The 16,900-nt window shown below is 45.4% G+C and overlaps 1 protein-coding gene and 2 non-coding genes across 3 annotated transcripts; all 3 read right to left on the bottom strand.

Annotated features, from left to right (window-relative positions):
* Positions 1–7,750: 7,750 nt before the first annotated feature.
* trnan-guu (transfer RNA asparagine (anticodon GUU)) lies at positions 7,751–7,824 on the bottom strand. The gene has a single exon. It is a non-coding gene; the product is annotated as a tRNA-Asn (tRNA).
* A 616-nt stretch (positions 7,825–8,440) lies between these two features.
* Positions 8,441–8,512, bottom strand: trnan-guu (transfer RNA asparagine (anticodon GUU)). The gene has a single exon. It is a non-coding gene; the product is annotated as a tRNA-Asn (tRNA).
* A 706-nt stretch (positions 8,513–9,218) lies between these two features.
* Positions 9,219–16,155, bottom strand: LOC115549314 (uncharacterized). Its single transcript, XM_030364456.1, has 12 exons — positions 15,861–16,155; positions 14,820–14,963; positions 14,650–14,736; positions 14,441–14,527; positions 14,200–14,277; positions 13,921–14,088; positions 13,225–13,826; positions 12,715–13,042; positions 11,651–12,458; positions 11,345–11,554; positions 10,550–11,046; positions 9,219–10,460 (listed from the first exon to the last, which is right to left on the bottom strand). The coding sequence occupies exons 2-12, from the start codon at positions 14,961–14,963 to the stop codon at positions 9,237–9,239; spliced, it is 4,233 nt and encodes a 1,410-aa protein (XP_030220316.1). The 5' UTR covers positions 15,861–16,155; the 3' UTR covers positions 9,219–9,236.
* Positions 16,156–16,900: the final 745 nt, after the last annotated feature.

Raw genomic sequence — 16,900 nt, forward strand, 5'->3', positions numbered from 1 at the left:
AAAGTGTGGATGGTCAACAACTTCATGAAACTCAACGAATCAAAGACCGAGCTGTTGGTGCTAGGCAAGAGTCATGTCCTCAAACAATGTGAACTCAATGTCAGCCTGCAGTTTGGAAGCACGACAATTCTACCAACTGAGTGCAAAGGGGATAGCTGGAAGAGCCTTGGAGTGAAGTTCGACGAATCCCTCAACATGGAAAGACAGATCAACAGTGTGAAGAAGAAATGCAGCTGGACAATGATGAACCTGAGAACCATTGGTCGCTATCTTGATGAAGGTATCAAACTCACGATGGTGAAGCAATTAGTCATATCTAAGATAGATTACTGTAACTCTCTTTACATTAACCTACCCAAGACCAGATTAAAGAAGCTAAAGTCCATCCTAAATGGGGCGGTACGTTTCATCTATAACATCCAAGACAGAACTACTGACCTGGTTCCCTTCTACAAGAAATCCCACATTCTCCCAATAGATCAGAAAAAAATGTTCAAGGTCTGTCTACTGACCCACAAAACAGTTCATGGTAAAGCATCTTGCTACCTTAAAGAACTCGTTGAGACGGAGGTAGCATCAGACACTTGCAACACCAGATCGAAGATACCAGGTGACAACTTCAAGCTGAAGATATCCAGAACGGCAAAGATGAAAGTATTTTCCAGGAGATTCTCTAACTACGCACCAGTTGCATGGAACTCTCTACCTGTAGTAATAAGATGCAATAATAATACCGACTGTTTTAAGAGAATGTTGAAGAATCATTTATATAACCAGTTCTAAAACCATTTTCATTTGTCTTTATAAATATAATGATGTCACGGTAATATCAGTTGTTTCTTACCAACTTGATAGTTTACACCACATTCTGTGCACATTTCACAGCCAGCCGCTCTGACATGGTTAGCTGCCTTCCTTGCGTAGGCTTGCTAATCATATGAGCGGGATATAAATGCCTCATTTCATTTCATTTCATTTCATTTCATGGAATTGGTATCCATTATTATCAATTGTATTTTCTTTCGCGTAGGGTCGGTAAACTTCGACGGTGGCATGTTGTTTAAAATATTGCCGCCGTAAAGGATTATGGGATACCACTATCTCCTTTCCTTTCGCAAAGCAAGCTCAGGAGTAACCTATGCTAAAGGAGGGTTAAAGGAAGCATCGAGGCACCTTTGCTAAGCATTTTTAGAATTCGAACCACGTTGCCTCCAATCACTTCCGGGTCATCTCCATAGGAAAGGTAATTTCCAATGCAAAAAAAGAGAATTCGTAGAGGTCCCGGGACAGAAAGGCCGTGCGTGACACACAGCCTTTAGAGGTCCTGTCCCCTCCATGGGGGTTGGACTTCAAGGATCTGGCTGACACAACCTTTAAAGGAACACAAAGGAAAACAGATGCATTGCTGGAATCAAATGTAGCCTATTCTGAAATTGAATATGAAAGGCAGACCAATTAATTAAAACATGTTTACATTAATAGTTACATCGCTAAAGTAGTACATTACTATTTGGAGACCTACTGGTGCACTGTTTCTATATGTGTCCCAACTTTTACATCTCTGGGTTGTTCACCTTCGGAATGGATGTAGTCAGGGTTTTTTCCCTATTGACTTCCATTATCCAAAAAAGAGCTAAACATTCACAAGCAACACTGATCAACACAAAACTTTTAACATTCCCTAAGAGGGGTGCCTTGATGGCCCCACCAAGGCATCCCAGTCACATGTGCATTTTTTGAAGATGATGTGTGTGGTTGCATGAGCCAACTCGTCGTGTGCGCAATATTCTTCGAGCATGATGATATGCTAATGCTAGCATGGTGAATGAGCGAGCATGCCAAGTCTCAAGTCCTTGGGCGACTTTGAAGGGGATTGATTCAGTTTAGCCGCGTTCTTGAAGAAAGTAGTTCAATCCGGGTCGCTTTTAACTCACTTTATTTGCTGAAGTGTTTCGGTATGTAACTATGAAGCACAAGGGGGGGAATTCTATCTAACACGTGTGGAGAAAAATACCGCAGAGCTATGTTCCAGGCTCTCAACGGGGCTGCCATATGTTTCTGACCTCAAATCTGACTCCCGCTCTGGATTGTATCAAGTAGGCGTGGCCTACCTGAAGTAGGCGTGGCCTATGTGACGTATTGGCTCCGCCCTCCTCACCTGTCTAAAGGTGCTGCCATCTGTGGCTGGAGTAGTTATTGCAGCTTCTATGTCGGGTCCTGCTCCCCTGGTGGCTATGTATAGTAATTACAGCTTATGTGTTCGATCTTGCTCCCATGTGGCTATGTGGGGGTAATGTAGCTTGTGTGTTCGATCCTGCTTTCTAGTGGCTATGTGGGGGTAATGCAGCTTGTGTGTTCGATCCTGCTTCCTAGTGGCTTATGTGCTTAAAATACGTAACAGTTGGTCAACTAGTTTTAGCGCCCACTGTTTTCAGAGCGGTACAAACCTTTCAAAGCCCTCCGTACTCCCGGGGCCTCTACAAATTCTCTTTTTTGCATTGGAAATTTCCTTTCCTATGGAGATGACCCGGAAGTGCTTGGAGGAGAAGTGGCTTGAATTCTAAAAATGCTTAGGAAAGGAGCCTCAATGCTTCCTTTAACCCTCCTTTAGCCTAGGTTACTCCTGAGCAACCTTTGCGAAAGGAAAGGTGATAGTGGTATCCCATAATCCTTTACTGCGGCAATATTTAAAGAAACGTGCCATTGCCACCGACGAAGAGTAGGCTCTACGCGAAGACGCATAAGAGACGCGGTAAAGCAGAAGAATAGAAGAGAAGAAAATACAATTGATAATAATGGATACCAATTCCAGAAATATATTATTTGAATCGAAATGAAATCATTTATTGCTGTTTATTAAGCACACAATATAAACCATAAGAAAATAAAATGCAGACTTCACATTTAAGAAAGATGTGGGCAGTTAATTTCAACATCAACATAAGTTGAGCCTCTTTTTATCTTTTTATTCACATGTGAATTGGGTTTTCAACTGGCCTAAAATATTTTCGTTGGCCAAGTCCGACCGAAGTGATTCTCAATGTTGGCGACAACCTGATAGAAATCAATACGACAAGAGCGGATCAAAAGAGCGTTTGTTGTAGACCAACTTCGGAAAACTGTAGTTCCACTGTAAAGACGCTAAATTCAGCAATACGCAATGACGTTGGTTAGGAAAAGTGGAGTCAAATTCATTTTAAGCAGCCCTGTCTTTTCCTATGTTCAAAAGGAAGCACCTTTTCATCTCTCCTTGACCCAATGACATTTTCCTCAAGGGTTAAGTAAAGGAGGCATAAAGGTTAGGAGATTTGACCATTCGTAGAGGCCCCTGGTTTACATATGCCTATTTAATTTGACAACTCTCAGGTGTTCATGTTCGAAGTGGTTGATTTGAGCGTTTTTGCCTCATTCCCTTTCCATATTAAATAATATTATCAATACTAATGAATAAAAAAACTGTGCAATGTTTGGTCTCAAAAGGAGACATGCACAGCACTGATATGTTTATTGTTTGTCATTGGTTTGGTTCCTATGCAAGCAAACTCTAGGAGAAGATAATTTTGAGGGGAATGAGGCAGAGAAAAATATCTGACCATAATAAACCATATTGTATGTCGCTAACAGAAATATAAGTATGAATGATTTTGTTTTTATTTTGTTAATAAGATGCAAATAAAAGATTACGAACAAAATGTATGTATCTTTCCAACACTTTTCATTTAATTGTGATTTAGCACTACAGATATAACAATTAACACTCAGAGACAGATTGTGATTGTGTCAGTTGAAAAGTCAATTTTTTTGCAATGATTACAGGTTCTCCATTTATAAAATAAAGATTAAAAAAAATCAGAAACATAATTGGCAATGCCCATTTTTCCCATATGATGGCAGCAAACTCCCAAATGTAGTTTTGTTGTACTTACAGTGAGAAAAGCATAAGGGCACCAGGGAAGTAAAACAAGAGTGGCAGGACTCCATTCAGGTGGGAAGTCCATATCTCTGGTCTGGGGATTTTTAACAAGCTTCAACCGCCTTCAGGCAGCTGTCACCTGTCATTTCTGCTGATGATTCTGTTATCTTCCCTTGGTAACAGCATGTAATTTGTATTAATATTGGCCATAATAACATACTGGCAGCAATACAAGCCACATGGTGTTTGCGTCACGTGGGAATATGTATTTTGAGGAGCACAAGTTACAACTAACAATACTCAAGGCAAGGCTCCAGGCCCACTTTCAGGCCCAGAATATATTTCATTTTCTTTGCATTAATGGTTCACATATATGCCATTAAAATGCCTCCAACCTACAGTAAAGTCCAGGGTTCTCCCTGGGTCTAGTCAGTCTTAACCTTTTATAGATGACATGCATGTATTTAAAATGTATGTCTTTCATGAAAAATGTCCTTTATGTGCAACTTTCCAAGTAGTGGTGTGCCTTTTAATAAAAAACCATTCTGAAGACCAGAAGCCCAGATGGGCTGATGCAACTGCACAGTGGGTCCTTTCATAGAATGAGGATGGAGAGGCTATGTGTGGGACCAAGAAACGTATTGTTAAGATGAAGAAAAGTGGAAAAATTACATTTCTAACCCTATCCCTTTTTCTTCCCAGGTTGCCTCGTACCTTTGATATGGTTCAAGGTGTGGATCAAAGGGCGCTAGATCAATACCAATGTTCACACCGGCTGATTGGCTGAGGGATATCTGACTGAAAGTGTTGCTCTGTCATTTCGTTGCCCTCCAACTGCATGCTTTGGCTTCCCTGCTTACCTGCCTTGTTGTTCAACAGTCCTCTGTTCACACACCAATGAGGTGGCAACTCGGATGTCCCAATGGCGGGGATATGAATATGAATACGTATAATCAGTATAGTAAGCTCTTCTTTCAGACACTCCGTACTCAAGTCAACGCAAATACATGGTTGGAAGGGAAATGACAGAGCAGTTCTATCAAATCTACTCTTAGAAACACAGTTTATCTTTTTCACTTAACAAAGATTAATAGTATGGGCTGATGCTTGACCTGGTGTTCAGTAAATATCAGCTCGTCCCTGTGTGGGCTTGAACCACCAACCTTTCGAGTAACAGTCGAACACGCCCCAGAGACCTGTGAGATCACATGTGTCTTGAAAAAGAAGTAATACACCCAAAAAAAACCTTTGCGTTAAATCACCTTGACATTGATGTCTTCAAATGTTGATAGAAAGTAGCCGTATATCATTCCCCACTGATAAATAACATATGATTTAAATTCTAGGGCCCCCTCCCTTTTGGTCCCACCTGAATCATCTCCCTTCAAACCTTAACCTTATCTCTGAGCGTATGAATTCTCCTGGGTTCTGGAAAAGAGGAAAAGGGGGGAGGCCCCTTGAGAACAAGCTTTCCTCTCCCTGTGGCCCCCTTAATTGTTAATTGGTAAAAAAAAAGATAGCAAAATATGGCTTTTAAGAAAAAAACTAGTTCCATGTTATGATCGTAAGACAGGGTGAAATGGATCCTAAGTACTTCCAATTCCTAGAAATCACTTCAGCCAGCTAGCTCTTCTTCCAGACACTCCGTACTCAAGTCAACGGAAGTAATTGGTTGGACTGGAAATGACAGAGCAGTTCTATCAAATCTACTCTTGGAAACACAGTTGATATTTTTCACTCAACATAGGTTAATGGTATGGGCTGATGCTTGACCTGGTGTTCAGTAAGTATCAGCTCGTACCCGGGTGGGCTTGACCAACCAACCTTTCGATTAGCAGTCGAACGCCCTAACCAATTACGCCACAGAGACCTATGAGTTAACTCACATGTGTCTTGAAAAAAAAGTAATACACCCAAAAGAAACCTGTGCGTTAAATCACCTCGACATTGATGTCTTCAAATGTTGATAGAAAGTAGCCGTATTTCATTCCCCACTGATAAATAACATATGATTTAAATTCTAGGGCCCCCTCCCTTTCAGTCCGACCTGAATCATCTCCTTTCAACCCTTAACCTTATCTCTGAGCGTATGAATTCTCCTGGGTTCTGGAAAGGGGAAAAGGGGGGAGCCCCCCTTAAGAACAAGCTTTCCTCTCCCTGTGGCCCCCTTAAATGTTAATTGGTAAAAAAAGATAGCAAAATAGGGCTTTAAAGAAAAAAACTATATCCATGTTATGATCGTAAGACCAGGTGAAATGGATCATGTCTAAGCTCCTAAATACTTCCAATTCCTAGAAAGCACTTTAGCCAGCTAGCTCTTCTTCCAGACACTCCGTACTCAAGTCAACGGAAATAATTGGTTGGACGGGAAATGACAGAGCAGTTCTATCAAATCTACTCTTGGAAACACAGTTGATTTTTTTCAATTAACAAAGGTTAATGGTATGGGCTGATGCTTGTCCTGGTGTTCAGTAAATATCAGCTCGTCCCTGGGTGGGCTCGAACCACCAACCTTTCGATTAACAGTCGGACGCTCCACAGAGACCTATGTGTGAAATCACATGTGTCTTGAAAAAAAAGTAATACACCCAAAAAAAACCTGTGCGTTAAATCACCTTGACATTGATGTCTTCAAATGTTGATAGAAAGTAGCCGTATATCATTCCCCACTGATAAATAACATATGATTTAAATTCTAGGGCCCCCTCCCTTTTGGTCCCACCTGAATCATCTCCCTTCAAACCTTAACCTTATCTCTGAGCGTATGAATTCTCCTGGGTTCTGGAAAAGAGGAAAAGGGGGGAGGCCCCTTGAGAACAAGCTTTCCTCTCCCTGTGGCCCCCTTAAATGTTAATTGGTAAAAAAAAAGATAGCAAAATATGGCTTTTAAGAAAAAAACTAGTTCCATGTTATGATCGTAAGACATGGTGAAATGGATCCTAAGTACTTCCAATTCCTAGAAATCACTTCAGCCAGCTAGCTCTTCTTCCAGACACTCCGTACTCAAGTCAACGGAAGTAATTGGTTGGAATGGAAATGACAGAGCAGTTCTATCAAATCTACTCTTGGAAACACAGTTGATATTTTTCACTCAACATAGGTTAATGGTATGGGCTGATGCTTGACCTGGTGTTCAGTAAGTATCAGCTCGTACCCGGGTGGGCTTGACCAACCAACCTTTCGATTAGCAGTCGAACGCCCTAACCAATTACGCCACAGAGACCTATGAGTTAACTCACATGTGTCTTGAAAAAAAAGTAATACACCCAAAAGAAACCTGTGCGTTAAATCACCTCGACATTGATGTCTTCAAATGTTGATAGAAAGTAGCCGTATTTCATTCCCCACTGATGAATAACATATGATTTAAATTCTAGGGCCCCCTCCCTTTCAGTCCGACCTGAATCATCTCCTTTCAACCCTTAACCTTATCTCTGAGCGTATGAATTCTCCTGGGTTCTGGAAAGGGGAAAAGGGGGGAGCCCCCCTTAAGAACAAGCTTTCCTCTCCCTGTGGCCCCCTTAAATGTTAATTGGTAGAAAAAGATAGCAAAATAGGGCTTTAAAGAAAAAAACTATATCCCTGTTATGATCGTAAGACCAGGTGAAATGGATCATGTCTAAGCTCCTAAATACTTCCAATTCCTAGAAGGCACTTTAGCCAGCTAGCTCTTCTTCCAGACACTCCGTACTCAAGTCAACGGAAGTAAATGGTTGGACGGGGAATGACAGAGCAGTTCTATCAAATCTACTCTTGGAAACACAGTTGATCTTTTTCACTTAACAATGGTTAATGGTATGGGCTGATGCTTGACCTGGTGTTCAGTAAAAATGATCTCGGCCCTGGGTGGGCTTGAACCACCAACCTTTCGCTTAACAGTCGAACGCGGTAACCAATTGCGCCACAGAGATCTATTTGGGAAATCACATGTGTCTTGAAAAAAAGTAATACACCCAAAAAAAACCTGTGCGTTAAATCACCTCGACATTGATGCCTTCAAATGTTGATAGAGAGTAGCCGTATTTCATTCCCCACTGATAAATAACCCATGATTTAAATTCTAGGGCCCCCTCCTTTTCAGTCCCACCTGAATCATCTCCTTTCAACCCTTAACCTTATCTCTGAGCGTATGAATTCTCCTGGGTTCTGGAAAAGGGGAAAAGGGGGGAGCCCCCCTTAAGAACAAGCTTTCCTCTCCCTGTGGCCCCCTTGAATGTTAATTGGTAAAAAAAGATAGCAAAATATGGCTTTTAAGAAAAAAACTGTTTCCATGTTATGATCGTAAGACAAGGTGAAGTGGATCATATCTAAGCTCCAAAATACTTCCAATTCCAAGAAAGCACTTTAGCCAGCTAGCTCTTCTTCCAGACACTCCGTACTCAAGTCAACGGAAGTAAATGGTTGGACGGGAAATGACAGAGCAGTTCTATCAAATCTACTCTTGGAAACACAGTTGATTTTTTTCACTTAACAAAGGTTAATGGTACGGGCTGATGCTTGACCTGGTGTTCAGTAATAATCATCTCGTCCCTGGGTGGGCTTGAACCACCAACCTTTCGATTAACAGTCGAACGCGCTAACCAATTGCGCCAAAGCTGGGGAACAATAGTCTTTTAAGGGGGGGGAAGAAGGAAGGAAAGGGGGGAGAAGGGGGGGAGAAGAAAAGGAAGGAAAAAGAGAGGAAAAAGGGAGAAAAAGGGGAAAAAGAGAGGACAAAGGGAGAAAAAGGGGAAAGGGAAGGGAATGAGAGAAATTTAGGACATAAATTACAAAAAAACATTTCATTACATAAAAAACTAATAAAAACCTGAGAATGTGGGGTTTTGTTTGCAATTCTTCAGCCTTGGAACAGAAGGTCGGCGGTTCAAGTCCCACCGGTGACAAACATTTTTTTTGGTTAATTCATGGATGTACTCAAGATCTCTTGCGCAAATATAATTACCCTTGCCCTCCATTGACACACATATGCACTTATTTTAATGGGAATATTCTAATGAATATGTTACTTTCTTTTCCACTATTGTTGTAGCCATACAGCTATTCACAGCACACCTGTGCACTCTTTAGCAAGCTACTTGTTTAGTTATTATTTGTATTGTGACCTGTGGGCTCAATTTAGCCTCCATCTTCAACCTACAAGTATTTCAACTATAAATCATTTTGTGTGCATATTATATTGCAATAGTAGTATGTTGCTTCCTCTTGTGGAGTGGATCTGGCTAATGATTCGAATAAGATGACCAGCAAATAATTCTTAAAACATTTGTTAATATATAAACATGTTTATTTTAACATATAACATAGATACTATACACTGGTAATCTTATTTCCTCCTCTCCGCCAACCACTGCTCCTTGGTCAGGGACTCGGAGGAGGGGCAGTAGATTTTCCCCTTGTACTGGCTGTGGCCAGTCGCTGCACTCCGGGGCTCCCCACACCTCCTGCATTTATTTGCCTCCCCAGTCCTGTTGTAAGGCCTCTTCCGTTCTGCAGGAGGCACTGCTGAGGGGACAGCAAACATAATGGGGGGCTGGGCGTGAGGGTAGCGCAACAGGGGGTTTACCGGGAGGAATGATGTGCTAGGGAGGGATTGGGTGAGGGCAGGAGTGCCGGAGAGAGTAGGGGCCCGGGGGAGGGCAAAAACAAATGGAGCAGGGGCCCGGGGGAGGGCAAAAACAAATGGAGCAGGGGTGCTGCTGATGACAGGGGCAGGGGTGGGAGGACAGGGAAACAGCCGCCTCTGGGCTGTCTTCATCCTGGGCCTTACAGCCGTTGCAGGTGCCGTTGCTGGTGCTGGTGCCGGTGCTGGTGCTACGGCTGCGGTGGCAGTGGCTGTGGCCCTCCGGTTCATTTTGGCCCGCCCCGCTGTGCTCTCCGGGAGGTGGTAGGAATATTTCACCAGGCCCGGGGTTTGAGGAGCCACAGCGGGGCGGTCCATACCCGGAGGTAAGACCACGGTGGCAACAGGCACAGGGGCAGGCAGGTCCACACCCTGGCACAACACGGAGACACCCTGCCTGGCCACCCTCCTGTTGTGCCACTGGATGAGGGTGGTCTGGTTCACCTCAACCAGCTGCAGGCTGGTGGTGGACATCACGGCCCCGTTGGCCAGGATGAGCTGTCTGATCCTGCGGTAGTCCCTCAGGATCAGACTCCACCTTGAGAGGTACCCCTTCCCCTTCTTGGTAGGGGAAGGGTGGAGGGTGCAGAGCCTAACACAGATGGCATCAACCAGGCGGCAGCATGAAGGCCACTGTGCAGGAGATGCACTCGCTGTTATGGTGCATCTCCGCAAACTGTCCACACCCGACGTGAACTCTCCCTTCTTCTTCGGCGACCTGAAGCGCCCCGTCAGCAGCCTGTCCTGGTGCCGTGCATGGTACACCGCCTTCTGCTGGTCGTAGGGCAGCAGGTCCTCCCACAGGCCGACGATGATGCCGACATCCCGGTTGCTGAGGGCCAGGCTGGTCTGGCTCCTCAGCCCCACCAGATACTCGGCTAGGCGGTCCACCCTCTCCAGGCCCGGGATGTTGTTTTCATCCACTGCCTGAAAAATAAAACCATTTTAACATCGATGCTGGACAAATAGGAAAGAAATCGAAATGTTATGTTTCACTATTGCTCAAAGGTACTTACCAACTGCTCAACAGGAACCTGTGGGGCGGCACCCGGAGCGGTGACAGCAGATGACGCAGGTGGAGGTGGTGGTGGAGAAGGAGGAGGTGGAGCAGCGGACCAGGAACCACTGGTGGAGGGCTGAGCCGGTGGTGGAGGAGAAGGAGGAGGTGGAGCAGCGGACCAGGAACCACTGGTGGAGGGCTGAGCCGGTGGTGGTGGAGAAGGAGGAGGTGGAGCAGCGGACCAGGAACCACTGGTGGAGGGCTGAGCCGGTGGTGGAGAAGGAGGAGGTGGAGCAGCGGACCAGGAACCACTGGTGGAGGGCTGAGCAGGTGGTAGTGAAATGAGGGCAGAGAAGAGCTCCAGACTAGCCTCGGTGTCGTCTGTGAAGCCCTCATCCTCTGCCTCGTCGCCCAGGTCCTCCAGCAGCTGCTCCGTCTCCTCCCCCTCAGGATCCATGTCCTGCATGCACTTCCCCGTCTGCATGTAGAGGTAGTCAATGCCTATCAACTCTCCTGGGAATGAAAACAACATTTTGATTAGCAGAATAAGTACATCAACATGTGTGGAACCCATATTAATGTTGGTCTGAATATAGATAGAAAGTGAGCAGCCCCCATTCATTATTTGATTATAGCACCTTCTTGTTGTGACTTGTTAACATATTTATGATGACAGATTGGACGACAGAATATGCAAATATGTGAATCTAATCTGTTTTGCATAATTAACAACATTTCATTATAAACGTATACATGCCTGGTCGTCATTTCATGTCCCAGTGTGAAGCATTCAGTATTCAGTGCAACTTACCAGTGTACTTGCTGGGGAGGCGGAAAGAGGGGACAAACATCTGTCCAAACACATTGGTGCCAAATGTGTTCACACAGTGTACCAGATCCCCTGAGTAGCTGAGGAGAGCGGACATCTTCTCAGCCACAGCAGCAGCAGCCCGGTCCTGGTTCCACCGGTTCAGCCCGTCCAGCAAGTAGAGCTGGAAGTTCAGGTCATTGGCCTGGGTCCCTGAAAGTACAGAATATTGTATTGTAAAACATGTATTACCAATAAAAGTAAATGGTCGTCAGTGTGTTAGACGCTGGTGATGTCATTAAAACTCACCTGGAATAAAGCGGTTCAGGTGGCAGTGGAAGGACTCCAGTGACGTTGAACCTCGCGCACACCTGTATTTGGTGAGGACGACGCCGTCCTTGGTGGTGGTGGTGCCGGTCTTTGTGTACAGAGGCACACCTGGCAGGTCCTGGATGCACTTGACGTGCCTCTTCTGAACCCGCCAGATGTGCTCCATCCTCACCCGGTCCAGGAGGGGAACACCCAGCAGGTCCCTGCCTTTGTCCCCCATCAGCTCCTGCAGCAGGGCCTCCACCTGGCGGATGGTGGCCTCCTCTCCACGGGTCCTCCGCCTGCAGTACAGCGCCAACTGGGCCTTGGTCAACCGGCTGTCCACCAGAGCCTCGGAGATGCCGGGCACACCCTCCCTCCGGAGCTCCTCCCTCTTGGCGTGGCGCAGAAGGGCCACATCTTCAGGGTCCCACTCAAACAGGCAGACGGAGAGCGTGGCCATGAAGATGGGGTACAGGGCGTGGGCGTCGGTCGTGCATCCGGCCGCAAGCCGCCGAAGGAAGTGCCAGATGTCCAGCCGGATGACGAGGTCTGGCCAGCCGCCGAACCTGGCCTGCAGCTTGCTCTCCCCTCCCGTCTCCTTGCAGCAGCCACAGTCCACATAGAGGAGTATAGGGGGAGCCACGCCCGCCTCGCTGTAGCGCCTGATGAGGCCTGACACCATCCGGTCCAGTCCAGGTCCCTCCTGGGCTGTCAGGACGCTGATCAGGACCTGCCCCTTCTCGTTGCTGACGGAGGACACCCAGAGCGCCGTCCCCTTGGCGGCTCCAGCCAGCTTTTTGGTCATCTGGAATTAATCAGAATAAACTAATTCAGAGTGCTTTCAAAACAGTAATATAAATTAGAATAAGAACAAAACAGAAGCAAAATATATATCTAGGAATAAACATATAAAAGAGGCATTTACACACGCAAAAATGCACATCAAATAAACATTGACACATTTGTGACTATAACTTCAATGGCTCCCAAGCTGGGATATGGTGTTATGAGAAAACCCATTTCATATATTGTTGATGCATTATTACTGATGTCCTTTTTACCTTCTTTGTAGAATCCATTTTTAAAATGGAGCCAAAGGTGGAGGTGATGCTGGCCTTGATGTGACCCATACGGCTCATCAAGTCCTTCCCGTACACCGTCAGGAGCCACCTGTTGGTCGGGACAGCGATAGGCTCGGGGGGGCTCTGACAGACCACAGGGAAGAGACCGGGCCTGCGGGCAAAGTCATTGGCCAGCTCCATGTAGCGGGCCAACCGCTGCAGCCACTCCTCGCCGTGGTTCTCCCGCAGCTGTTTGGCCAGGCGTGTGGAGCTGTTGCCGAGGGTCCTCTCCCGTAGCATCCGGATGACACGGATGTCACACGCATACCTTTGTGGACAGGTATGATTGTATCAAATTATTTAGTTTGGCTGGACAAAGAGTTTTCTATGGGCAAAATGTTATAAATATTTTTGATCTAATATTGATGGGGTTTAGTGTGATCAAATATTGCTATTTGCTGGATTACTGATTACTGAAAAAAGATATTTGCTTTCATGATCTGAACTCACTTGCGGGTCAGGATGAGGCGGAACTCCCCGCGGAGAGCCAAGCTCAGCTGGTCCAGGACGGTCTGGCTCGTGGACAGGTAATTTGATATGCAACTGGAGGAGTTGCACCTGAGGGTCTCCGTCACCATCAGGTAGTACCTGTCCACGTCCAGGACCTTCCGTGCCCTCTTGTGGATGCCGGCCCCGGTGAGCTGCCCCTTGCACTGGGGGCAGGACAGCCTCACCTTCCACAGGTGGTAGGGCATCCACACCAGGAGCCGGTGCATAAAAAAGCGGTCTGGTGATGGGACCTGGTTGTAGATGAGGGCAGGAACAGGTGGCTCATACCAGAGCTGGACGTCCGGTCGCAGCCGCTGGTTCCTCCACAGCGTGGATGCAATCCAGCGCTGGTCCTGCTGGGGAATGGTCTTCCTCATTTCCACCGGCAGCCAGAACTGAGCAGCAAGAGGAGGAGCAGGGAGGGGACCAGGAGGAGCAGGGAGGGGACCAGGAGGAGCAGGGAGGGGACCTGGAGGAGCAGGGAGGAGACCTGGAGGAGCAGGGAGGAGACCTGGAGGAGCAGGGAGGAGACCTGGAGGAGCAGGACTCGTATCTGATTCAACCTACATAAAGAAAAAGAAAAAGATCATAAATCATCTATCCGCTACACGCTACAGTATGTAAGACCTGTAGAGAGGTTATTACAGTTGCACGAACCAGAGGAGAAGAGCTGGTCCTCGCCGCCGACATGATGGGGCTGGATGGAGGCAGAGAGAAAGGGGAGACAGGCCTGTAGAATCTGGGACTGGAAGGGGGCGTCACTCGAGGTGGGGTAGCGGATGGAGTGCTTCTCCCAGACGGGACAGTGGCAGGGCTGGAGGGACGCTGGGAAGAGGGGGAAACAGAGCCGATGAAGTACAATTACAAAACAAAGATAGTGTTGGCTGTATGGCTGTGTTCTTAGGCATCAGGCACAGCTATAGGTACATCAATTACCTCAACAGGCCTCCTGGTCAGATTGACATTCGGCTTGGCTGCAGCAGACAAAGTCCCACCAAACCGCGCTTTCTCAAACTGAAAATCAACCAAGAATAGTCTTAATAAAATGGTGTTAAAAATGACATTATACACACACCAGTGATACGCATGAAAGTTATGTAAACACACAGATCTGAGATGAGTTGATCATGGCTAACCAGGTGAATGACATGGTATTTAATGTGATGGAAATATTCACCATCGCCAGCGTCAATGCAGGCCTCCCAGGGCTCCGTGCAGGCGCAGCAGAGGTGGAGGCAAAGGTAGCTGCAGGGCTTCTCACAGACTGACAGACAGAAACAATAAAACCATTAAACAAGCATTAATACTAATCAATATGGGATTTTGTCCACATCACAAATTGTAAGCCTACAAAATGCATTTATTTCACCAGGCTCTCAATATTACCTGCTGGGAGTGAAAGCCACAGGTACATGTCTGGGCTATCCCTAACATTAAGGTCTGCCCACGCAGCATCATGGGACACTTCTCAATCTGTAATTCATTGAAAAGAATGATTTACTTAGACACAATTGGTTCACTTTGGAGTTTTGGTTTACTGTTGGGGCAAAGCTTACCTTCTGGTAGAGGTTGTGCCACTTGGCCTGTTTTGGAGATGGCCTGTTCCCTGCACTGGAGGGCCAAGTGCCAGAAGAGGCAAATGCCCTCAGGCGGCTCACCCACTCCTCAGACCCCATGGATCGATGCTTCTTAGTAGACATCTGAAGACAAGGGGAAGAATGGCCAAGTTACCATACATTGTCAAAGACATATGCTATATATATATATATATATATATATATATATATATATATATATATATATATATATATATACGTGTGTGTGTGTGTGTGTGTGTGTGTGTGTGTGTGTGTGTGTATGTGTGATACATACAAAATAATCCCTAGTATATCCCCATGTAATCTAAAATGGTTGTTTACCGTACAGGTGAATTAAAATGGTCGTTCACCGTACAGGTGAATTAAAATGGTCGTTCACCGTAATCGTACTACTAGTTCCTACTGAGGCTGACATGCAATAAATTAACAAGAAGTTGACCCAAGTTCGTAAAGTTAAACCGATGCTAACATGCTAGTAAATTAACCAAAGTCAGTGAAATGACAAGGAAAAGTAGTGACATGTCCGGACAAGGTAAGACAATCCGCACGGTCAGACTTTTGGATTAAATAATACCAATATTCAGTAGAACGAATTTAGATCGTCGATCATTTCAAGTTAGTAAAGTTAAACCGATGCTAACATGCTTGTAAATTAACCAAAGTCAGTGAAATGACGAGGAAAAGTAGTGACATGTCCGGACAAGCTAAGACAATCCGCACGGTCAGACTTTTGGATAAAGTAATACCCTATATTCAGTAGAACGAATTTATAACGTCGATAATTTCCGCGATTTATTGGTTCTTAAATGTAAAGCATTTGTTGTAATGTAAATTGCAAACCGTTACATTGCAGACTAGTTTTCAGAAGAGCGTACTTACTACCGTTATTACCGCTACCTTTTCCAGAGCATGACCTGTCCGAATTTATAGGGTGGATCATTTCCGCGATTGGATGTGTTAAATGTGTTAAATGTGTTTTAATGTAATTCAAACCCTTACCTTACAGAGTCGTTTTCAGGAATGACGATTGAATACGTGTGGTTTGTTCTACAGTTAAAATCCATTCCGAATTCGGAGCGTCGCTAGCCTGTCCGTGATTGGCTTAGCGCAGGGAGAGAAATGGACAGTGGAACGTGTGATTGGTCATTCTGGTGAAAAGATATGGAAGAGAAATGGAGAGAAATGGACAGTGGAACGTGTGATTGGTCATTCTGGTGAAAAGATATTGGAAATCCAATGATTTGGTTGGACGATCCAGAATCTAAAAAGCAGACGGATCGGATTTAGGTAGCGCCACAGAGACCTATGCGCGATATCACAAGTGTCTTGAAAAAAAATTAATACACCAAAAAAAAACCTGTGCGTTAAATCACCTCGACATTGATGCCTTCAAATGTTGATAGAGAGTAGCCGTATTTCATTCCCCACTGATTAATAACCCATGATTTAAATTCTAGGGCCCCCTCCCTTTCAGTCCCACCTGAATCATCTCCTCTCAACCCTTAACCTTATCTCTGAGAGTATGAATTCTCCTGGGTTCTGGAAAAGGGGAAAAGGGGGGAGCCCCCCTTAAGAACAAGCTTTCCTCTCCCTGTGGCCCCCTTAAATGTTAATTGGTAAAAAACAAAAAAGATAGCAAAATAGGGCTTTTAAAACCCCGAAGAAAAAAACTATTTCCATGTTATGATCGTAAGACCATTTTGGATCTTTTCACCTGCGTGCTGGGCTGCCTGGAGGCTGTGCGAGGACACCAGGACAAGACGGCTGGAGCTAAATTATTGTTGTGCTTGTTTTTTATTGTGTCTCTGTAGCCGAGGGTTTTAACCGTGTCTCTGTAGCCGAAGGATTTTAACAGTGTCTCTGTATCCAAGGGTTTTAACAATGTCTCTGTAGCCGAGGGTTTTTAACAGTGTCTCTGTAGCCAAGTGTTTTAACAGTGTCTCCGTATCCGAGGGTTTTTAACAGTGTCTCTGTATCCGAGGGTTTGCACTGTGCTCTCTCCACATGCTCTCCACAGGCTGATCCGAAGGCTGCAGTGT

Source organism: Gadus morhua, chromosome 8 (genome assembly GCF_902167405.1).
Source record: "Gadus morhua chromosome 8, gadMor3.0, whole genome shotgun sequence".
Classification (NCBI taxonomy): domain Eukaryota; kingdom Metazoa; phylum Chordata; class Actinopteri; order Gadiformes; family Gadidae; genus Gadus; species Gadus morhua.